Source organism: Myxocyprinus asiaticus, chromosome 13 (genome assembly GCF_019703515.2).
Source record: "Myxocyprinus asiaticus isolate MX2 ecotype Aquarium Trade chromosome 13, UBuf_Myxa_2, whole genome shotgun sequence".
In the NCBI taxonomy this organism is placed as follows: Eukaryota; Metazoa; Chordata; class Actinopteri; order Cypriniformes; family Catostomidae; genus Myxocyprinus; species Myxocyprinus asiaticus.
This window is the reverse complement of record NC_059356.1, coordinates 45,498,560-45,521,479: the sequence shown is the minus strand read 5'-3', so window position 1 is coordinate 45,521,479 and position 22,920 is coordinate 45,498,560. Positions and strand designations below refer to the sequence as shown.

The 22,920-nt window shown below is 37.8% G+C and overlaps 1 protein-coding gene across 15 annotated transcripts in view; it reads right to left on the bottom strand.

The window, feature by feature from the left end:
• Positions 1 to 22,920, bottom strand: part of LOC127450234 (nuclear factor 1 X-type-like) — a 230,954-nt gene that overhangs the window by 5,825 nt on the left and 202,209 nt on the right. For 6 of the 15 annotated variants that reach the window (XM_051714155.1, XM_051714157.1, XM_051714164.1 and 3 more), the window contains 4 exons: positions 15,677 to 15,805; positions 10,786 to 10,964; positions 6,784 to 6,931; positions 4,526 to 4,617 (listed from right to left, as the gene is read on the bottom strand). In XM_051714155.1, the coding sequence (XP_051570115.1) occupies positions 4,526 to 4,617; positions 6,784 to 6,931; positions 10,786 to 10,964; positions 15,677 to 15,805 (548 nt within the window). The remainder of the gene's footprint in view (positions 1 to 4,525; positions 4,618 to 6,783; positions 6,932 to 10,785; positions 10,965 to 15,676; positions 15,806 to 22,920) is intronic. The other 9 variants (XM_051714156.1, XM_051714169.1, XM_051714158.1 and 6 more) reach the window with 6 other exon arrangements.

Below are 22,920 nucleotides of genomic sequence, written 5' to 3'. Positions count from 1 at the left end.
AAGTAACTCGGGCCAAGTAAATCTAGCACTCCTCCCTCTCGCACTCCCATCTTCCCCTCGTAATCCTTGGCAGTGACCACCCCGATCCCCCCCCCCTCAAGTTCAAGTTCAACTGCCTGTGACATCATGTCTCGTTGCTGTGGGCAACCAGACAGTTGGGACGTGACTTTTCAGTTTAAGGGCTGTCCTTAAACTTTCACTTGTGTTTCGGTCTCACATTTCTCTCAGTTCTTGTTCCTCTGGCTGGGTACGGACAAACCAACTCAGTGATTGAGATGTAAAATGGTGAAGAAGTTCAGCACTGAGATCCTTTTACTGCATGTTGTTAGTAAGTTTGGTTTGACACGGTTTGTTTAATCTGTGTCCAAAGACGAGATCCACGCGACCATTCGTCATTGAAGAATGTGTTTTTTATTACCCTTTCTGTTCCTTACAATCAGTTGCGCTACACCACTCTCAGTAATATGAGTTCAACCAAAACACTTCTGTGAGCTGCTCGCTGAACTGCTGCTATTTTTTATTATTTTTTTTCTCCCATTTTCTCCCCAATTTGGAATGCCCAATTCCCAATGCGCTCTAAGTCCTCGTGGTGGCATAGTGACTCGCCTCAATCTGGGTGGTGGAGGACGAATCTCAGTTGCCTCCGCATCTGAGACCGTCAATCTGCGCATCTTATCACATGGCTTGTTAAGCGCGTTACCGCAGAGACATAGTGGGAGGCGTCACGCTATTCTCCGTGGCATCCGTGCCCCACCGAGAGTGAGAACCACATTACAGCAACCACAAGGAGGTTACCCCATGTGACTCTACCCTCCCTAGCAACCAGGACAATTTGGTTGCTTAGGAGACCTGGCTGGAGTCACTCAGCACGCCCTGGATTCGAACTCGTGACTCTAGGGGTGGTAGTCAGCATCTTTACATGCTGAGCTACCCAGGCCCCCGAACTGCTGCTATTCTTAAAGAGACAGTACCGTTTTAGCACTTATTCTATATATCAACTTAAATACTTGTACACAGTACAAATTATTAATATAAAATGTAATCATGCATCTATCTATCTATCTATCTGTCTGTCTGTTTGTCTGTCTGTCTGTCAATCTATCTCTATTTATCTGTCTATGTGCAATTTAGAAAAGATCATATTATTGATGGACTACATTGAATTTGTAATTTAAAAAAAAAAAAACTAAAATGTGAACAAAATGATGAAAAACAAATTATAAAATAAAATTTGTTAAATTAATATTTTTGTAGTGTACCAAGTTAGAAGGTCCCCTTGTATAATTACCAGAATTTACTGTCAATTTCTTTCATATGTAAACTGGATATTATAACCAAAGTCTTTCTAGTAAGTCAGTCCACTGTCGGCTATCTTTGAACGCTCTCTGGAAGCTATTTCCAGTCATGCCAGTGCAGCTCCTATCTACTTGAATGGAGAAAGACCAAAATCTCAAAAACGGTTGGTCAAGATTACGATCAAAGGAAATATTTCAAATCAACAGTAAAACCGGACAATACTGGAACTGTGATTCTTCACCTCATATTACGTTAAAAAATTCAATTTTCCCGGCCTGTATCGCTAATGTGCATGCGCGTTCCAAAGTTGTTTGACAGGCGATGTCTGTATCTAAAAGATGACTGGCTCTTTTACTTGTAAGCTGGGACTTCCTTTCTACACCCGTTGACCGTTGGGCGCTCAGAGCTCCTTGGTTGAGCGTTCCAATTTCTCTCATTTGTTTTATTAAAAGTGGCCCATCTCTGCTAAATAATCTCTGTTATAACTGAAATACACCCAACTGAATCAGAATTGAATCAAATCAAATCTAAATCAAAATAGAATCGAAACATGAAATATGAATCAATATCCAGGCCTAGTCTAGATTTCAGCTCTGCACACTCCAAGCCACTTCAAAAGGTGCAACCTGAGATGCATTTTAAACAGTACTTAATGTGTTCCCATGTATGCTGGACGTGTCGACTGCTTTATCTTCACTATCCACTCCAACTTAGCCCTTAAAAAAACTGTTTAACAAAGTTTTGCAAAGGAATTCATACATTTTAAATTTGTCTACAAAATTCATTTTAAGTATTTAAGCATAAGCGTTTACTTGGCAAGCAAATTAACATTAGATACCATTTCTTATTTTTAGAGAAATCTAATACAGTTTTGTGAGGTTTATGCTTAAAACAATGAATAAACACATAAATAAATAAATACAATAAAATAAAATAAAACTATTTGACCAATGGGGTAAGAAGTATAAACTTAATTAAAAGGAAAAACAAGTTGTTATTTTATATATATATATATACACACCATAGATTTTTTTCTTGTTTTAAGCATGTTCACTAAATGTACTTAGATTTCTCTGAAAACAAGACTTAATATATTTAGTCACTATGCTTGTCAAATAAATTTATCCTGTGTTAAGGATGTTTAAGGATTAATGATTTTCTGGAAAACAGACAACGTTTTTTTTTTTTTTTTTTTTTTTTTTACAGTGTGATATGTGGTTACCTGAAAGTTGCAGAAAACGTAACATCTTCAAACTTAAAAACCTCTTTGCCACTATGCACTGCAGTTCATGAGGTCATCACGTGTAATGTCTAAAGTTTGAATTTGAGGTAATTTGATCTTATATTTAATTTTTTTTTTAATGTTGCAAATTTATATCGCTAATGAGAATCCCTGAAATGATCATACTTACTTTGAGACAAAATACTTATTTGTAATTTTCAGTTTTGTTCAAGGTGATTAAATCTAAAGTTTTTCAATAACTGTCCAATAAGTGAAAGGATATAATTTGGGGTAAAAAAAAAAAAAAAAAAAGGCCCCCATAAAACACATTGTGAAAAACACATGTGGGGTGAGTAGTTTTGTTGTGAAAATGTTCAAAGTGGGCTCACAATGACTAATCCATCCACAATGGAGATTAAGAATTGTTTACAGAATATGATGCACCCTTTTCTAAAGTGGCTATTTTGAATAAATATTATCCTAATTTGTTACTAAAAAAAGAGCATTGTCCTGTCTCAAAAGTATTTGCATAAGAAGACAAATTTTCCCCTATAACTATTAACTACCCTGGGGGCCTTTAAAACCCCAAGTGTGGGGTAAAAGGCTTCCTTGCAACCTTTACAAAATAAATAAATAAATAAATAAATAAATAAAATTATATATATATATATATATATATATATATATATATATATATATATATATATATATATATATATATATATATCTGTGTTTTTTCAATCTTGATACACTTTGTGACCAGCACATTTTCCTTAAAGTGTGCCTTTAGCCCTGTTGTACCCTACAAATGCAAAATCGACACAATCTTTAACACTTTAATTCAATCGTAACTATTTTGTGTATGAAAGTAGTTTGATTCTCACTCTTTCTACCACTGTCTTTAAAATGCACCGAGAACACATTAGAAAAAATGTGCACAGTTAGACAAAGCAAAGTCACAGCCATAAAGTCATCACAGGAGAGAAGAAAAACAACAATAAATGTGACCAGCAGAGGGCGAGTCAAGTAAAGATTTAAGAAAGAAAAACAGAAACGAGGGAAGGTTAAGCAGAAAAGGAGACAAATAAATCTTAAGATCCAGAGAGACCAGCCAGAAGAGGAAGGAGAGTGAAAGACTGAACTTCAGATGGTGAACATGTGTTGCAGGAGCAGGGAGCTGGCCTCGGGCGGGTGTGGTTTACACATTAATGAGTAACGTGTACTGGGTGATGGAGGAGGCGCAGTGTGGTGGCCGCACATTCACAACGCTTAAATCAACTACACTGTGCCGATCAGCTAGAGTAAGCTCAGGCGCGCTCCAGATGGGCCAGCCACCATATAGCAGAGAGCATCATGGGAAACGAAGAAAGCCAGGCTAACATTTTAATGCTGCGTTCAATTTGAAGTTGGATGTACTTGATATGTCCAGGGTTCTCACACTGTTTCACCAATGAATTCCCATGACTTTCCCATCACCTTTACGCTCATTTGTGACTAATAGATAAGGACTCTTAAAACATAATATTAATAATTCCGATATAAACTAAAATGTGGATGTTTTCAGAGAACATATCATAACTTAAGTTGATTGTTTAAGTTTAATTTGAGTAGGTTTCTTGTTTTAAGCATAAACCTCATTTTTTGTTATATACGATTTATGCTTAAAACAAGAAAAACTATTTGCGGGGTAAGAAAAACCAAGTGAATTCAATCAAAACTTTATATCTTACACAATCTTGTTTTAAGGTTGACAAAAATACTGATTAAGATTTCATTTTCACAGGGCATGTTTGCGTGCAGTCATACACACATCTAACTGAGGGTTGAAAAGATAGAAGTCCGACTTTAAGTGGTGCTATGTTGCACTTTTCAAAGTAGGAAATTGGAAATTCTGACTTTCTGAGTTGAATGGAACACAATTTGGCAAGTTCTGGGCTTTTATAAGGGTAAAAACCACTTAAATGAATTAAATTGATTTAGTTTTGAATATGCCAGAATAGCAGTCACCTGTGTCTGCTGGGGTATGTTCAGAAAGTTGTTGTCCCGTGATCCGATGCTGACAAACCTGTTGGAAGCTGTGGTGCCTGGCGAGGAGTATGCTGAGAGAGAGAGAGAGAGAGAGAGAGAGAGAGAGAGAGAGAGAGAGAGAGAGAGAAAGAAAGGACTCAAAAAACCTCAGACTTCACTCAATATGTACATCACATAATCATGTTAATCTGTACATTTATTGTTATTATAAAGCAATTTTAAAGAAAAGGCTATAGCGCCAATATTTAATCAGAACATAGAATTTTGATTCTGCAAATAGACAAATGTTTTAAGGGGATTCTCTAAATATAAAGTGAAAAACTTTGATATAATGAATTATAAATGTTGGCAAAATACAGGCAAAAAATAAGACAAGATAATAAGATAAAAAAATATTATATTTGATTGCTCTTTGTTCATACAATAGGTCAAAAGAGATTAATATATATATATATATTCATTAATCTCTTTATTTATTATTTATTTATTTTTTAAGCTCCAATTCTGCAGGTTTGAAGTCATTATCAAATTTAGGGCAGTTTGAGAAGATTTCAGTGATGGACTCCATGGTGTAATTGTCAATCTAGAATGGAGATCAAACATAAGAAATGTGTGGGGAAAAATAAGAAAAGGCTAATTGTCCTAAAATTTGCTGTTGGTCAAAGTTGACACTATCATTAGCAAACATGCCAAAAGCAAAATAGAAAACATTTCTATTACTAAAATGAATACATTATTTGGTATTCCTGGGTACATAATTTAAACAAATGGAATAAATTAAAAAAGTCTGACATATTTTTTTTTTTTTTTTTTTTTTTGGAGGTTTCACACTAAATGACAGGCTCTGCAAACATCAGTGATTTGCATTTATCTTAACAGAAACAAAATAATCAGCACAACTTTATAAGTAAAAACAAAAAAACTTAGCACAGCTACAAGAGAGAAATTTTAAGTGTCTTAGTATAAATATGTCATTATAAATAGTTCCACGGTTATAGCTCCACCTCAAAAATCTGACTGTATGAGCCATGTTCGATGCTTTTGTAGATACACACAAACCTGTGACTGCACATCAGTTCAATTCTATATTAATTCGCAAAGTTGCTACAAACCATTGAGCTTGCTTTGCAACATTAAACAGCCTACAGCTGGCGGAATAACTGTGATTATTGTTATTTATTCATTTTAATTAGTAACTGAACATTGGTGTCCTTTATCATATTGTCTTTATGGCTGTTATAAAACATAAGTCACAAAAGGCTATGTGTTTTTTCCTCAGGTTAAGGGGGTATTTGGCACTCACGGTAAAATCACTGTAATACACAACCTCTTATTGCTTAATGTCTTAATTTGAGCAAATGAATTGCATATGTCTGTAAGTGTGTTACGATAAGTCTGTTCTTATGAATCTGCAACATATAAAAACGTAAAAAGACATGGCTTGGGCAGTGACATACAAATGACAACATCTAAAAAATAAAATAAAACAACAACAATAATGACAACAAAACAGAAATAAGAAACAAGAAAGAAAAAGAAGAAAATAAATGCAAGTGCTCCGTCCAGTGCCCCGTCTGTGGTGAGTGAAAATGTTTGGTCTGATTGTTCACCCCAATATGCCACCTCCATTCTTAAAGGTCCCAACGTGCAGGTTCAACATCAGTTTTGTATTATTCATGCTTTTGGCTGTGTACAAACTGACTTTTGGACCAGCACAGGAGCCTTTTTCCACATGCTAACCAACAACTTAAACTCAACCAAAACAAATTAAAATCAAACCAAAGTAAAAAGTCAATGGTTAAAAGCATGGGTTCCTTGTGTCTCACAATTGACTGCATTTGTACATTGTATTTAAGAGTGTAAAAATGCATGTAAAATTTGGCATGCAGGAGTCCACTTCAACTGCCCTAAATTTGTATTCTGATGCCTGCTAAACCACAGACTGTTTGCTGTAAGGACGAGAAATTGCCATCTCAAAGTAATAAAATGTGCATGTAAAAAAAGGACCAGACAATTTTGCACTGGCTTCATTCAGTAAAAAAAAAAAAAAAGTAAAGAAGAAAAGTGTCATGAAAAATATTGACTAGGGGTTCAGGGTGAGTTTTCATTTTTGGGAGAACCATCCCTTCTTTCTCTGGAATTTAGTTGGGTCAAACAGGCCAAGCTGTGGCCTGATGACTGATTAGATAGCTTGTTTTGGGGTTTGGTGGAATGGGGGGGGGGGGGGGGTCACTTACACGGAGATGTGGGTGAGGTGAGTCCGCCATCGAGGGGCGTGCTGCTGGTTTTAGAGTCTGGCATTGAGAGGGGCACTGGACGCGCCACAGGGGGGGGTGGAGGCAGTAAGAAGGAGCCCGGCATTTTACTCTGGCCGCTCCCGTTCGGCTGCAGACGACACAAACAGGGTGAGGAGGTGTGGAAACGCCCGACACCTCGCAAATGGCAAGTCAACGCTGGCTCGCTCCAAAAAATAAAGATGGGGTGGCTGGGAGTGGAGTGTTGAGAGGGAAACAACCAAAATGATGAATGCTTGTTCAATATGTGCGTGTGTTTGCGTGTTGAATTCACCACCACAGGCACAGACGGGAACAGTGGAAGAGCTGGAAAAATCAAGATGGAGGACTTTTGGTAGAAGGTGAGTAACAGGAAATGGGATGCACGTATGGTGAGATGTTTGTTTTTTTTTTGTCCATGGAAAGACGTTGAATCAAAACCAGGGCATGAAAACAAAAGACACTTTCGCGATGTTGAAAATGGCACAAGCAGAACTGAGGAGGGGATGTGTGCAACCCTGAAATGCGAAGTTGCCAGATGTTGTGTAGAAGGTTTTTAATTTAAAGGTGGAAGGAGGAAAGATTGACTCAAGATCGTCAAGACAAGCACAAGACAACATAACAATGACTAAGAAATCGGTGTCAAGGACAAGTAATGGACACATTTGTTGTCATCGAAAGGACAGTTTACAATTACTACAATAAAGGAATCACACAAGGTCCTTGTTTTACATTTAAAGAGGTACCAAGAGAAATAACATAGTTAGTTTTACAGTGAAGGACTCAAATATCCATTTATTTCAAAGCTGAGTTAAGTTTATGGATGCTTGCTACCAATATGCTTTATTGTAAGCTTGTTTGCTGTCTTCACAGTGGTAAGCTCTGTACGAGCAACATTACTAGAAGTTCGAACAGAAATACAAACAGAAATAAAATTGTTGATAACGTTAGTTGTAGGTCAGTCCATGTAAATGCCAAAGTATACTTCGGTTTTCTGTGAGGGTATTCAATGCATACAGAAAATCTACATACTGTTCATAGTATACACACTGCAAAAATAGTACTGTATGAGTAGTATTGTAGTATGCCATTTGCAACACACCCTATGTAATCTGACTATATATAATGCAGACACAACTTATGCATAATACATAATGATCGGGGCTTGGTATTGATACAGATTTCCCAATTCAATTCCGATTCACAAGCTCTCAATTCGATTCTGTTTGATTCAGATTAATTTGGGTATATTTCATGTCCATTTTGCAGACATACAGCATGCACCGTAAATACTAATAGTTATCTCAAATTGTAAAAAATACTATAAAATAACTTAAGCTTAATTTTTTACTATTCTTACTAGCTTTAATTAAGTTACCGTTACTCTCGAAACCCTAAAGTTGTCATTAATAAAAACATTTAAGTGGTCCTAATTAAACAGTACTTGAAACGTCACATTTTGGAATCATAACTCAAATATATACATTCTTTAAACTTTGGCTTTGAGTACTACTAACTCAAAATTATTAAGCAGAAAATTGCTGCTGTGTGGAAAACCCTTGAATAAATTATGTATGTTTGGTCAAAACATTGGAACTTGTTATTTAAAAATGTATATAGTTTTAATTCTTATGACTATTGTTGTTGTTTTGTTGTAGCTGGTTAGATGTGATTTTTGTGAAGTCACCATTAGGGTGATTTGTGTTACCTCTGGTGAACTTGGAGCTTGGTAAATTTAAGCCATTCTTCTTTACTCAATTGAACTTTACAAAAGTGCAGATTTATGTGCACTAAAGGCGGTCGCACACTGGACGAGAAGCGTCACGCCGTGTCGCGGCTAGGACACGGCACATGTATCAAACAAGGTGCACGTCAATGCGGTTCAGGTTGCAGACAGTACCAAGGTTTTTCCCTTGTTCAAGAATGAAGAACAATAAAGTAAATAATCTATGTCGTTTGATAATTATTTGGGTTGAATTTAATGGAAAATATGTGAGTTGCGCTCCTCGGCGCGGCAGAAATTTGAGCAGCCTCCGGAGTCGTGGATGGGCGCCGCCGACAGACGCCGAGTGGTGGCGGCAGTATGTGTACCTTCATTGAAAACTGTTGTTTTTAATTTTAGAACACGCCATGTCGTCCGCCAGATGCGTCCGGTGTGTGAACCCCTTCAGAAGTACTGAGGAGAATCCAATGTGCCATATGGCTAACCGAGATTCCAGCCATAATTTTCCTTAAACTGTACAAGACATGCCATAACTTAATTTAAATAATTAAATAAAAACAATGATACTTTATCACAGATAAGTTTACTTTTAACTAGTAAACTTTACTTAAAAAAATAAGTTAATTTTACTTGAGCTAAATAAGTACGTTTACTTCGATTTTTTAAGGCATTCGATTTGCATGTTTTTTTTTCTAAGTAAGGTCAACAAATAACATTTTACAGTGTAAAAAGATACTCTCACATGCCGTTAATTATACAGGGGATTTTACATTACGGAAATATTACTTAAAAAAAAAAAAAATTCACATCATTTTGGTCAAATTTGAGCTTTAAAAAAAAAAAAAAATTTACAAACTCCACGTATTCCATCAGTGAATATGATGTTGTGAAATTGCATCTATTATATTGAATTTATATATTGTTACATGTTTATTGTTTACATTCATAATTTAAATTTCCAAGTGTTAATATTGATTTGTGGAGCACGTGCTAAAACGGTACTGTCTCTTTAAGAAAAGCGGCAGTTCAGTGAGCGTCACACAGATGTGTTTTGGTTGAGCACTAAACAAAAGTAAGTGGAGTCGCATAGTTTCTTTACTGCATCCGTGCTATGTGTGATTAGAATAAAATGTTTCTATTTTTGTTGTTTTTGATCAATAACTGACTCTAAAGCACAGAAAGGATATTCAAAAAAAATTTATTTAATGATGAATGGATTGCGTGGATCTCGCCTTTGGACACACGTTACACGGAATGAGCCAAACCAAACTTTTACTCTCAACACGCAGTTAAAGGACCACTGTGCTAAAATGCGAAATTTGGTTGCATATGTGAGTGATTTACTTGCATTGTTGAGAGTTGCGCAGAGAGTAAAGTATCGGTCTTGGGATTTAAGAATTGATATTAAAGATCATTCAAATGAAAATCGAGATTCATTGGAAAATCTATATTTTCACCCAGCCCTAAGAATGATTATTCCTTTTTCTGATTTTTCTTTATATAATATAATCATTGGTTAAATTCAGGAGAAAAATGCAATCAAATCTACAGTACCTGTTTGCATAGAACAACGTGATTATACCTACATTTCTGCAAAATGATTGTTGTATCGTGGCAGTTTTTTGGTAAAATGAACACTAGAGGTGCTACAACAACAATGACTTTAATTCCCTTTTACACAGATCATGAGTAAAATGGAAGATTATTAGTTGACTTATAAGCGCATGACTTGAAAGCAATACATTTTAACGTTTGCAATACATAACCTAACTATATTTACAACCTTGTTCAAGCGTGATCAAATTGCGCGCTAACTGATGCAAAGGAGTGGGGGTCGAGTTCTCAAAAACCTGCAAGTCGATACGTGAGACGAAAGTGTCGTAGCAGCAAAACAATTACGTGTTTGCTTCAGCAATTGCATCTTTTCATGTCACATTTGATTTTGATGACACTATCGATTAGGTTTATTCTTAAGGTTTAGGGTAGGGAAGCAGTTATTTTTTCTGATGTAAATCTCAATAGAGCATTAACCTTAAAAACCTTGCTTTATCGCCACACAGCAGACATTTCACTTTGGAACTGCTGCGATAAGGAGCAACGTAATATCATTTTGCAAAAACTTTGCACAGTCATGCAATTTTCATGAGATCGGGATCAGCCAAATTGTTCTGGCAGAACAGACAGGAGAAACTGACCCCAGAGTGTCAGATCATCACTACCTGTATGATGCCACTTACTCTTACCTGGCCGCTAGCCTGTCCTGATCCGTCGGCACACACAAACTGCACAAACTCCTTGAGCGGGTCCTGGCCCGGATGGTGGTGGTATCTGATCGTGGGGTGAGTGAAATACGGGCTGGACTGCTGAATGATGGAGGGCGAGGGGAAGTGAAGGGATGAAGCTGAGGCACGGGGACTTCCTGCTACAGAGAGAGAGAGAGATAGAGAGATAGAGGTTAGTGATATGTAGATTATAAAAGTAGCACTAGTATATTAGTAATGAGGTCAAGAAAGCTGACACTGATTCAATGGATGACATGAGATGATCGTTTTTTAAACTGGTTTAGTAAAATTGTGTGTATGAGAGTGTTTAGCCTAGTTTCTTCGTGTGCCTTCCATTTTGCACATGATCAAGTGTTGTAGCATTTCAAAGTTTACTTATTTGATCATGAGCCCATACAGATGCATTTGACATATGTGGACTACAACTGCTCTTGTAGCACAGTCAACAGCAGGCGAATGCGCCATTGATGCGCGAAGACTTGGACTGTCCGCGTGTCTAGAAAAACTGGGCATGCGAGTACAGTCCGTGCGTTCTGTGCTGATGACAAAATTTGCATCCAGGCCACTCGGCACATATAAAAATGGAAGTATACTTCGTCCTTTAGAAGGTTTACAAACCTGTTTCCATAAGTTGGATACATTTGACAGAATCTCCCTATGCCAATGCCCTCAAAGGTAAAAATTATTTATTTAATTATTTACTTTTTTTATTCAAAAATTTTCAAAATTAGGATAAGGGTTAGCATTTGGGTTGTAGTCTGTAGCAATTACAGGTATCTTTTTATAAAAACAATAAATGTGAAATAAATGTGGCGACTACGACAAAAGTGTATATGTGGGCGACTACGCCAACTAGGTGATGGTATCGCTAACTCACAATACACTGCAAATTGTGATATGTCCATATGTGATGCATAATAATTCTAATAACTGGGTCGTAATAAAAACATTTGAATGCAGTTTTCAGAGTTTACTCTTATTTAGACATTTTCTTAATTAACTGAACTGCAGGGAATGGTATGAATGCACACATAAAGAAATATATTAAAAATATTGATACAAAGGATCTAGGTATCAGTGCAAAGATGCATTCTCATTTGCATTAAAGGAATATGTTGCGGGTTCAATGCAAGTTAAGCTTAATCGACAGAACTTGTGGCATGATGTTGATTACTACAAAAACTAATTTCGTCTCTTCCCTCGATTACTTAAAAGAAGAAGCAAAAATCGTGGTTCATGCTAACAAATATAACGTTTACATCTTGTGGCTATTCTTTTTTAACAGTGTGTATTTTAATGTTTATAGACTGGCCCCATTCACTTCCATTGTAAGTGCCAAAATGTAACCACAATTTTTGCGATATTTTATTTTTTATTTTTTTATAAAAGAGGGACAAGTCGAAATTCTTTTTTGTGGTAATCAACATCATGCCACAAATGCTAGCAATTGAACCTGGAGCATTCCTTTCAGAGTAACATTAAGTCCATCTCTTGATTGGCGAGAGGAGGGGTGAGCTCTTTCTCCTCAAGCCAAGCGGGGCCCCCAGCTGCCGGGGACAGTCTGCCAACTTCAAGAGCTTCTCTGTAACCCAGACACTCCCAGCCAAAGCCCTGCTTTTCACCCTTGCTGCCGTCCAGACTGCTATTCCCTCCTCTTCCTCCATTGCATTTACTCTTTCATCATCCAGCCTTTAATCCCATTAGGGAATGGGATGGAGCCAAGGCCTTAAGGCGGCAAATGGCGCTACAAACTAGTGCCACCAAAGACCTCCTCCTTCTTGGAGTAGCTGCACAACAATAGCTCTAAACACAACCTTAAGACAAAACAACACATTGGTATACAACAGCAGGGCATGGCATAGCATAAGGCCACATCTCCATCCAAATGTACGACACTACGCAAGCAAACTGGCAGCACCACAAAACAAAAATGAGCAAATGCAAAGAAAGAAGATAAATAAGATAAACCTGCAATCTTTCAGCATATCCTAGTGGTTAAGGGATATAGCTTAGTGGTAGAACATTTGACTGTAGATGAAGAGGTCTCTACGGGTTGTGAACATATCTTGACGTAGATCTACAAAACCCACTGTGAAAGTGAGATTTTGTTGCCGCTTTGCAGTTTGGCACTTCTATACTTTATTTCCCTTTTCCCTTGTTTGTGAAAAAGACATTGGAACATTAACAGAGATTTCTAATAACATAGGTGGTGTGCAGTATTAAAGGAGGGTTGATAGCTATAGCTGCCTTCAAGTGCACCTGGAAAGCTTCAATGTCCGTGTCGGGCATTCGTTATCACGTCACGCATTCAAGTCATAAAAAAAATACAGAAGAAGCCAAACTAAAACAAACACACAATAAACAATGGGAAAAGCTTTTTTTTTCTATTGTACTGGTGAATAATCATAAGTAAATAGACCTATGTGACTCATTAGCATTGAATAAATCTATGTTATTTAAATCAGGGACTAAAAACAAAATGTTTTTAATTTTGGTTCATTCTGAGCAAAAACTGTATTTTTCGTTCCAGTTCAGAAGTTCCGCAGCCTTCTTTCCAAAAGGTAACCGGTTAGAACAAAATAAAAGAACGGTTAATAACCTTCTTTTAAAAAGTGGGTGAAATACCAATTGCAGTGTTGCCAGATCTTGCAAGAGAAACAAGCAACCTGGTCTGGAAAAACAAGCCCAAAATAAGCCATTTGCCTCACAAAATAAGCGAACATTCTGTGAGCAATACATTTTTTTCCTGTGTGGTGGATTTATCAGCATAGAAATAATTATAAGCAGTTCATTAACAGTTAAATATAATTTTATTTACAGATCTGCTTCTCAGTCAAAACCCAGCAGCATCAAATCTGTATTAATGCACATCTCAAACAATAATTCAGTGAAGACTTGGAAACAACTGAGAAATGTACTTTTTACCTCTAATAATGTTTTCCTTGTACCTGGATTAGCTGTGCATGTATACAGTATGTACTGTAGTAATTATACATTGTTGTTAAAAGGTCTTCATACACAGAATGCAACATCCACAACGGTCAGTTAGGCAAAGAAATGTGTGATGCAGCAGTTTCCTTCAGGATCAAAGCACATGTTTAATTTTTTCGGGGAACATGAAGGGGTGTAGTTCCAAAAATTTACTGTAATAAACCCTTTGGCCTTTGCTTTCAAGAAAAAATGATCGGAACAAAATTATCCCATCATAACCAGTTACCAGCATTTAAAAATATCGTTTTCACTCTGGAACAATTGAAAATCACTTTGTTCCGGTTTTCAGTTACGTTCTGCTAAAAATTTAGTTCGTTTTCAGTTTTCGTTTTCGTTCAGTAAACCATTTTTAGTCCCTGATTTAAATAAAGCACTACAATTTAAATAATTTAGACTTTCCATCAGGTTTTTATGTCATCGGGCCGGGAGTTAGACAGAGAGTTTCCCACTGGTAAATAGGACTTGGCTTGACTATTCATGTGCTTGGAACTCGTAATTACGATATTTCTGACTCAATTTGAAGTCTGCATGTGTACTTTGTAATAGAGGTCAACCTATAGTGGATTTTGCTGATACCGATAACTAAAGTTGTGGAAAAGGCTGATAAGCGATTAATTGATTTATAGAATAAAAAAAACAACAACAACAACAACAAAAAAAAACTTCATAGCCTTTCCTTTCTATGAGGTTCACAGACATAGAGGCTACAAGAGTCGAATATATAAATAAAATCCCAGATGCAGGTTATTCTGCCAAAATCCCAATGATAACCAGATTTGGAGCATAATTTAGGGCTACGAACAAGCCGAAATACATGTACTTATTTAGGGACTCTTATTTTGAAATTACGTAGACTTGGTGCTGTTACAATGATCTATATTTAAGTTTTTACCAAATTAAGCTTTGTATAGCCTATATATTCAACAGATTAAGGATTATATATATACATTCCCATATATTTTTCTATGCTTGCCCTCGCTTCATTTTAGAACACTTGATTTTCTAATCAAAATAACCAAATTTGCATTGAAGTGAGGATAAAAATATGGATGAATATTGTATGTCAGTGATTGTTTTTTCACCTCTAAAAGCCTCTATTTTCCTGTAAACCCAAGCTGTTCTAACTGCAGAATCCTCCAGCGCTGGCCACAGAGGAACACTGAACAGAAATAATAATTTTTAAATTACCGATTAATCGGTAAAACCAATATAACAGTCTGCCTCTACAATGTAAAAGGCTTATCGCGCCTCTATCTTTAAAATCAACATGAAACAACCCATTTTACTATCATAATGAGCAGATTAGACTGCAGTGTGCATTTGTTGAATGTTTTGATACTGTTTTAACTCCATATTAAACAAACAAACAAACAAACAAAAAATAATGTAGGGCAGAACTTAACTAAAACAATTAGTTAATGTTAATTAACCCTATCCAACAGCCCATGTGGCCTCGATGATGTCAGCAGAAAAGGAAAGTTGTTTCAGTAGCAGTGCAAGCTATTTCATATTGATAACAAGAAAACATTTTTAATAATTTCCTATGACATTTTTAATAATTCTAATAAGGAAAAAATGAAGTCGAGAAATGGAGAGACCAATCACCAACCAATCACACTGACAAATAGACAGACAAAAAGACAAATCGGCCTCAATACAGGGGGGAAAAAAAGGGTGGGGGAGTAGGACGTATGACAAATGCCCAAACCTAAGTGCCTTCACCCAACCAACCATTGTGAAAACACAGCCTCGGCTCTCCCCAAAAGTCACCACATCCAACCCCACCAAGCGCTACACCTGCGAGGGGGCTTGAGGGATCAGGGACTGGAAGGGAGGGAGATGGGGGTCTCTGAACTCTCACCTGGTCTCACACCTGCCAGCATGGGCAGCGGGTGATGGGTGAACGGCATGCGGGCAGACCTCGTATGGCCGGACAGAGCGCTGAAATCGAATTTCCCCGGCTTCTTAAGAGAACCAGGCGACGAGAGCCCTGGTAAAAATGGGATCAACAAAATGGCAGAACAGAGATGTGGATTTAATCAAACACGGTTTTGTTTATTGATCTTTGTCTAAAAAATATCTTGTATTTGCTTCTAAAGTGCTACAATTTTTCTTAGAATCTTATCAAAAAATTGTTGTAATATACAAATAAGACACTGCTAGGCTTTGTTGTATCTCGTTTGTTTTTGTTTTGTTTTTTTGGAAAGTATAGAGAAGCCAGTCAGTCAGGTCCAGAGTGCGAGCTTTGTTTTAAAGCAGTGGAGTGCAGGAAAGAATGGGACAGGGTCAGGATAGGGCTTGGATAGGGTCGGGAAGGGTCTCTATGCAAAATGAGAAAAATAGATGGGAGAGGCCATGGTAAAACATTTCAAAATGATCTGTCTGTCTGCCTGTCTGTCTCACCAAATCTCAAAGACAAGAGTATTTTGTCAAAAGGTAATTCTCATTAAACCTCTTAGGAAAATGTCCTGGTGATAGTTTAGTCCAAAATCTAAAGAAACATATAAGAAATTATATTTAACATTGTCACATTATATTCATAACAGTTACAAACATTTTACCCCTCAATTTTCATTACCGAAATGCAAACAAAATGATCACTATGATATTCACTTTAACGGCAAGTTATTATTATTATTTTTTTTATAAATTATTTCAATTACCGTATAAAGTATTTATATACGTATCATAGTTGTACTCTCTTGGTACTGCCTTTCGTTTTCACTGTTTTTAAGTAATACAGTCAGTGTTACGGTGATGATATTCATCATTGAAAACAATTTCAATGGTAAAAGTAAAATGTTCTGATGTGTTATGATAATGAGAATTGTGTGGTAAAATATGTTTACACTCCTAAAAATATTTTAGCCTATTTTTAAGATTAACAAAATGTCATCAAATTTAATTGTGTAATGTTTTTAAAAATCGAACTGATAAAACTTAAATATTTAGTTTTTTTTTATTTATTTATTTTATTAAAGATTACTCAATTCAATTTGGTGGAATTTTGAAATTGAAATGGGTAAATCTTAAATTAATTTTTTGAGTGTAAGTGTCCTGAAAATAATGTCACAATGCAAAAAATCTCAGTGGTCCAAAATGTAGGCTTCATTATCTATATGCAAAATGTCATTTCAGATACAGTATTTATAACCAAATTAACAAACCATTGTATTGATATTTCTTGACAGGTTTCCTGATAATCCCCCTAAAGCATAAATGTCACTTTTTTTGCCACTATTTTTCACAATTTTTATAATTTATTAGTAAAGGCATGTAATTGTCTGATATTTGGCTATTTTGAGATTATCGCCCACTTGGCTGATTAACAGAAGTGGTTTAAAATCTACTGACAAACTTGTAAATGTTTAAAATTAGTATTTATTTATTTATTTATGTTTTGTGAAATCTCAGTAAATATTGTGTAAAATTAATTTTACAGCTTAAGCAAAAAATTTATATTGGCCTATTTTTAAGATTTACACATTTCAATTTCAAAACAAAATTCTATCAAATTGAATTGTATAATGTTTAACAAAATTAAATTAATAACACTTAAAATACTTTATTTTATTTTATAAAGGATTACTCAATTCAATTTGATTAAATTTTATGAAATTGAAATACATCTTCATCCCACTTGTTTTAATTACATTTACTTTAATTATAAAATTGCTTTAATAAACTAACAACATACCTGTATATAAATGTACAATGAGCTTTATATAAATGTATACATACAAATGTTCTTTCTAGACATTAGCACTGGCCATATTACAGTACAATAATAAAGTCCAAAAACCCTAAGAGACCCAAGTATTGACAATGAGGATGTATTTTCATTTTTTTTTTTTTTTCCTCCTTGAAAGTGTTTTTAGGAAGCAGTTGATTGAAAAAAATCTAAGCACTGAAAATAAAAGTCTAAGATTTTTAAGCATATTTTGTTTTGGGGTGACTTTCGTGTGACTTTAGCAAACAATGGCAGTCAACTGGAAAATCTTGATTTTTAAGCATACTTTACACTGCTAATCTTTTTTAATTTAAATTACTAAATCTTGTGTGACTTTAGCATGCTGACATTTATTTTTTTAAAACAAAAATCTGTATTATTTAACTGCTTTTAACAAATGTTGCAATTCTGCTATGCTGGGTCTCTGAGGATTAAAGCTAAAATATAAAATAAAATAATCTTTAAATCCACAACAATACATTTTTGTTCTTTAGGTACAAAGCTAAAAGGTAACGAGTTACATTTTCAAAATCACTCTGTAGTTTTACACCATAAAGAGGAGCTTCACCATAATATATAGTAAAACATAGACTAAACATATGCAAAATATAGTCAGCCACTATTACAGTAACTATCACATAAATCTCTAATAACCTTTCTGTCTTTACGAGTATCCATGTTTAGATTAGTGCAAGAACTCCAATATACCCACAAGACCGCATTAGTAATGCCAAAAGGACTGTACATTCCATCAACCAGTCTAATAAGTAAATAATCATAAATGCAAACTGTGTATACAAAGTCTGACATTAAGAAACTCTAAACAAACTTCACATTGAGGACCAAATCTGAGGTTTTCACTCAACTTTTACAGTCCTGATGGACAAACTGAAGAGTAAAACACACCTAGATCTGTTTCGAGTGGCAGATTTGTACCCTCATGCCAGAAAGAGGAGGACAGGCAGGAAGCGCAATGTGCGAATGATGAGGGTGGAATTATGGTAAATGAAAAGAAAAAGTGTGTGTCGGTTTGGTCTTGTCATATATAACAGCACATTAATGTGTCCTCCTGATCTTATAAATGTCAAATGAAGGCCGCAGGGCTGCTAGCTTAAGCTGTTGAGCACTTCCCGAGTTACTTTGGCAAAAACATGAGGGCTGAATATACGCCCGGCTCACCCAGTGACCCAGAAACACGGCCAAACATGTCAGGACTCAGGAAGGAATGGAAAAAGAGTTTACGATCAATCTTGTGGCTGGTTTTGAGGGAAACTATTATAATAAGTGGTGATTTAAACACCCAATTTAAGATTTTAAAGACAGGGCTGTTCAGAGACATGTAAGGAAGCCACATAATTTTTCTGTGAAATCTTTAACTAATCTAATGTTGCTTTTGTAATGATATTTATAAATATCTCTATATACAGCTTATTTTCAAATGTTGTTTACATGCAATCTATAAACAAATGAAAAAGTATGTACTATGTGTTTTTTTCAAACATAATTGTGTGTATGCATATGTAAATGTGTAAACATATCGTGCATCATTACTCGCAAAATGGTGAGGAAATGAAAAACGGCATTTTCCCTTTGTTGTACTATACTATGCTTTTGATGTACAAAAATAGACACTATGTTTCATTGGTTCCTTTGTAAGTAAGGGGATTTCATTGGAGGCTTTAAAAGCAACAATATCTCTGAAAATGTTCAGGGAAAATAAATTGTTAATACTGTATTTACAGAAGATCACAAGGCATTTGTTTGTTTTTCTTTATGCTTAAAACAAACACTGTGTATCATGATTGACTATGGGAGAGCAAAACACACAGGTCTAATGATTTTCTTAAAGAAGACATAATTATGTACAGCGTGAACAGCAGTGTTTATGCACTTGTTTTTCAACAACAACAAAAAGGTAATACTGTCTGTTCTTTTCCAACAAAAAAAGATAATACTGACCATACAACTGCACACAAAATACAGTCTGTGCTATTACAATTAGAAAAGATATTACTGTCTGTACTACTGCAAACAAAAATAATTGTCTGTGCTATTGCAAGCAAAAAGATAATACTGTCCATACTATTGCAAACAAAAACAGAAAACACAGTCTGTACTATTGCAAACAAAAACAGAAAACACTGTCCGTACTATTGCAAACAAAAACAGAAAACACTGTCTGTACTACTGCAAACAACAAAAGAAAACACTGTCTGTACTATTGCAAACAAAAAAGAAAACACTGTCAGTGCAACTGCAAACAAAAACATAAAACACTGTCTGTACTATTGCAAACAAAAACAGAAAACACTGTCCGTACTATTGCAAACAAAAACAGAAAACACTGTCTGTACTACTGCAAACAACAAAAGGAAAACACTGTCTGTACTATTGCAAACAAAAAAGAAAACACTGTCAGTGCAACTGCAAACAAAAACATAAAACACTGTCTCTACTATTGCAAACAAAAACAGAAAACACTGTCTGTACTATTGCAAAAAAAAAAACAAAAAAAAGGAAAACACTGTCTGTACTATTGCAAACAAAAAAGAAAACACGGTCAGTGCAACTGCAAACAAAAACAGAAAACACTGTCTGTACTATTGCAAACAAAAACAGAAAACACTGTCTGTACTATTGCAAACAACAAAAGGAAAACACTGTCTTTACTATTGCAAACAAAAAAGAAAACACTGTCAGTGCAATTGCAAACAAAAAAGAAAACACTGTCTGTGCTATTGCAAGCAAAAAAGAAAACACTGTCCGTGCAATTGAAAACAAAAAAAAGAAAACACTGTCTGTACTATTGCAAACAAAAAAGAAAACACTTTTGTGCAATTGCAAACAAAAAAAGAAAGCGTCATGGTTACTTGTGTAACCTCCGTTCCCTGATGGAGGGAACGAGATGTTGTGTCGATGTAGTGACACTAGGGGTCACTCTTGGGAGCCCGAGACACCTCTGCTCTTTGATAAAATCCAGGCACGTTTCGCTGACGGAGAACGCTTGCAGGTCTGCTACCCTCTTGATGGAGGTGAGCGCAGTCAGGAGGGCAGTCTTCAAGGAGAGTGCCTTAAGCTCAGCTGACTGCAAAGGCTCAAAGGGGGCTCTCTGTAGACCCTAAAGAATTACAGAGAGGTCCCATGAGGGAACGAGGCGTGGTCTGGAGGGGTTCAGCCTCCTGGCACCTCTCAGGAACCTGATGATCAGGTCGTGCTTCCCTAAAGACTTACCGTCCACCGTGTCGTGGTGTGCTGCTATAGCAGCTACCTCTCCTGCAGGAAGGAAAGCACCGATCCGACTGCACATCTCTGGTGGTCTTCCCATTGGGAAGAACACCATTTAGCAAACAGACGCCACTTAAAGGCATACAGGAGCCTCGTAGATAGTGCCCCGTCCCTGAGAAAGAAGGTCCTTCCTCAGGGTAATTCGGGGTGTCTGTCACGAGGAGTGTGAGGTCCAAGAACCACGTCTGGGTGGGCCAGTAGGGTTCTACCAGGATGACCTGCTCCTCATCCTCCCTGACCTTGCACAGAGTCTGTGCAAGTAGGCTCACTGGGGGAAACACATATTTGCGCAGGCCAGGGGGCCAGCTGTGTGCCAGCGCGTCTATACCGAGAAGTGCCTCGGTCAGGGCGTACCACAGCGGGCAGTGGGAGGATTCTTGGGAGGCATACAGGTCTACCTGCACCTGTCTGAATCGACTCCAGATCAGCTGGACCACCTAAGGGTGGAGTCTCCACTCTCCCCTGAGGGTAACCTGCTATGACAGCACGTCCGCTGTAGTGTTGAGGTCGCCTGGGATGTGAGTGGCTCGCAGCGACTTGAGGTGCTGCTGACTCCAGAGGAGGAGACGGCAGGCGAGTTGTGACATACAACGAGAGCGCAGACTGCCTTGGGGGTTGACATATGCTACCATTGCCGTGTTGTCTGTCCAAACTAACATGTGCTTGCCCTGGATCAACGGCCGGAACCTCCGCAGGGTGAGCAGAATTGCTAGCAACTCGAGGCAGTTGATGTGCCAATGCAGCCGCGGGCCCGTCCATAAGCCGGCGGCTGCGTGCCCATTGCAAACGGTGCCCCAGCCCATCTTGGAGGCATCAGTCGTGACCACGACGCGCCTGGAGACCTGCTCTAGGGAACACCTGCCCATAGAAACGTGAGGTTGGTCCAAGGGCTGAAGAGGCAGTGACAGACCGGCGTGATGACCACGCGATGTGTCCCGTGGTGCCATGCCCATCTCGGAACTCGAGTCTGAAGCCAGTGCTGAAGCGGTCTCATATGCATCAACCCGAGCAGGGTGGCCACCGCTAAGGATGCCATATACCCCAAGAGCCTCTGAAAGTGTTTCAGTGGAACCGCTGTTTTCTGTTTGAACGCCTTCAAACAGGCCAGCACCGACTGTGCGTGCTCATTCGTGAGGCGTGCTGTCAACGAGACTGAGTCCAACTCCAAACCGAGAAAAGAGATGCTCTGAACCGGGAGGAGCTTGCTCTTTTCCCAATTGACCCAAAGCCCTAATTGGCTGAGGTGCGAGAGCACCAAGTCCCTGTGTGCACACAACATGTCCCGAGAGTGAGCTAGGATTAGCCAATCGTCGAGATAGTTGAGAATGCGAATGCCCACCTCCCTTAACGGGGCAAGAGCTGCCTCTGCGACCTTCGTGAAGATGCGAGGGGACAAGGACAGACTGAAAGGGAGGACCTTGTACTGATACACCCGACCCTCGAATGCAAACCGCAGGAAGGGTCTGTGTCGAGGTAGAATCGAGACGTGAAAGTACGCGTCTTTCAGGTCTACCGCCGCGAACCAATCTTGATGCCAGACGCTCGCCAGAATGCGTTTTTGCGTCAGCATCTTGAACGGGAGTCTGTGTAAAGCCTGGTTCAGTACTCGCAGGTCCAAGATTGGCTGCAACCCACCGCCTTTTTTCGGTACGATGAAGTAGGGGCTGTAAAACCCCTTCTTCATCTCGGCTGGAGGGACAGGTTCTATTGCACCATTCCGTAGGAGGGTGGCGATCTCTGCACACAAGGTAGCAGCGTTTTCGTCCTTCACCAAGGTGAAGTGGATACCGCTGAACCTGGGCGGACGCCTGGTAAACTGAATCACGTAACCGAGTCGGACGGTCCGGATCAGCCATCGCGACGGATTGGAAAGTGCAAGCCACGCATCCAAGCTCCGCACGAAGGGGACCAAAAGGACAATCTCGTCGGATGTACCGACAGGTGGGGCCTCGCGGCGGGGCAGAGCTCGAGGTGCCACACCATGTCGTGGCCGTGCTGAGTCTAGGGACATCGAAGCACTTACCTGGCTCCTTGTGACCACCCCCGGAACAGCCTGGAATGGGGAGGAAGAGGCCTGTCCTCGCAACCCG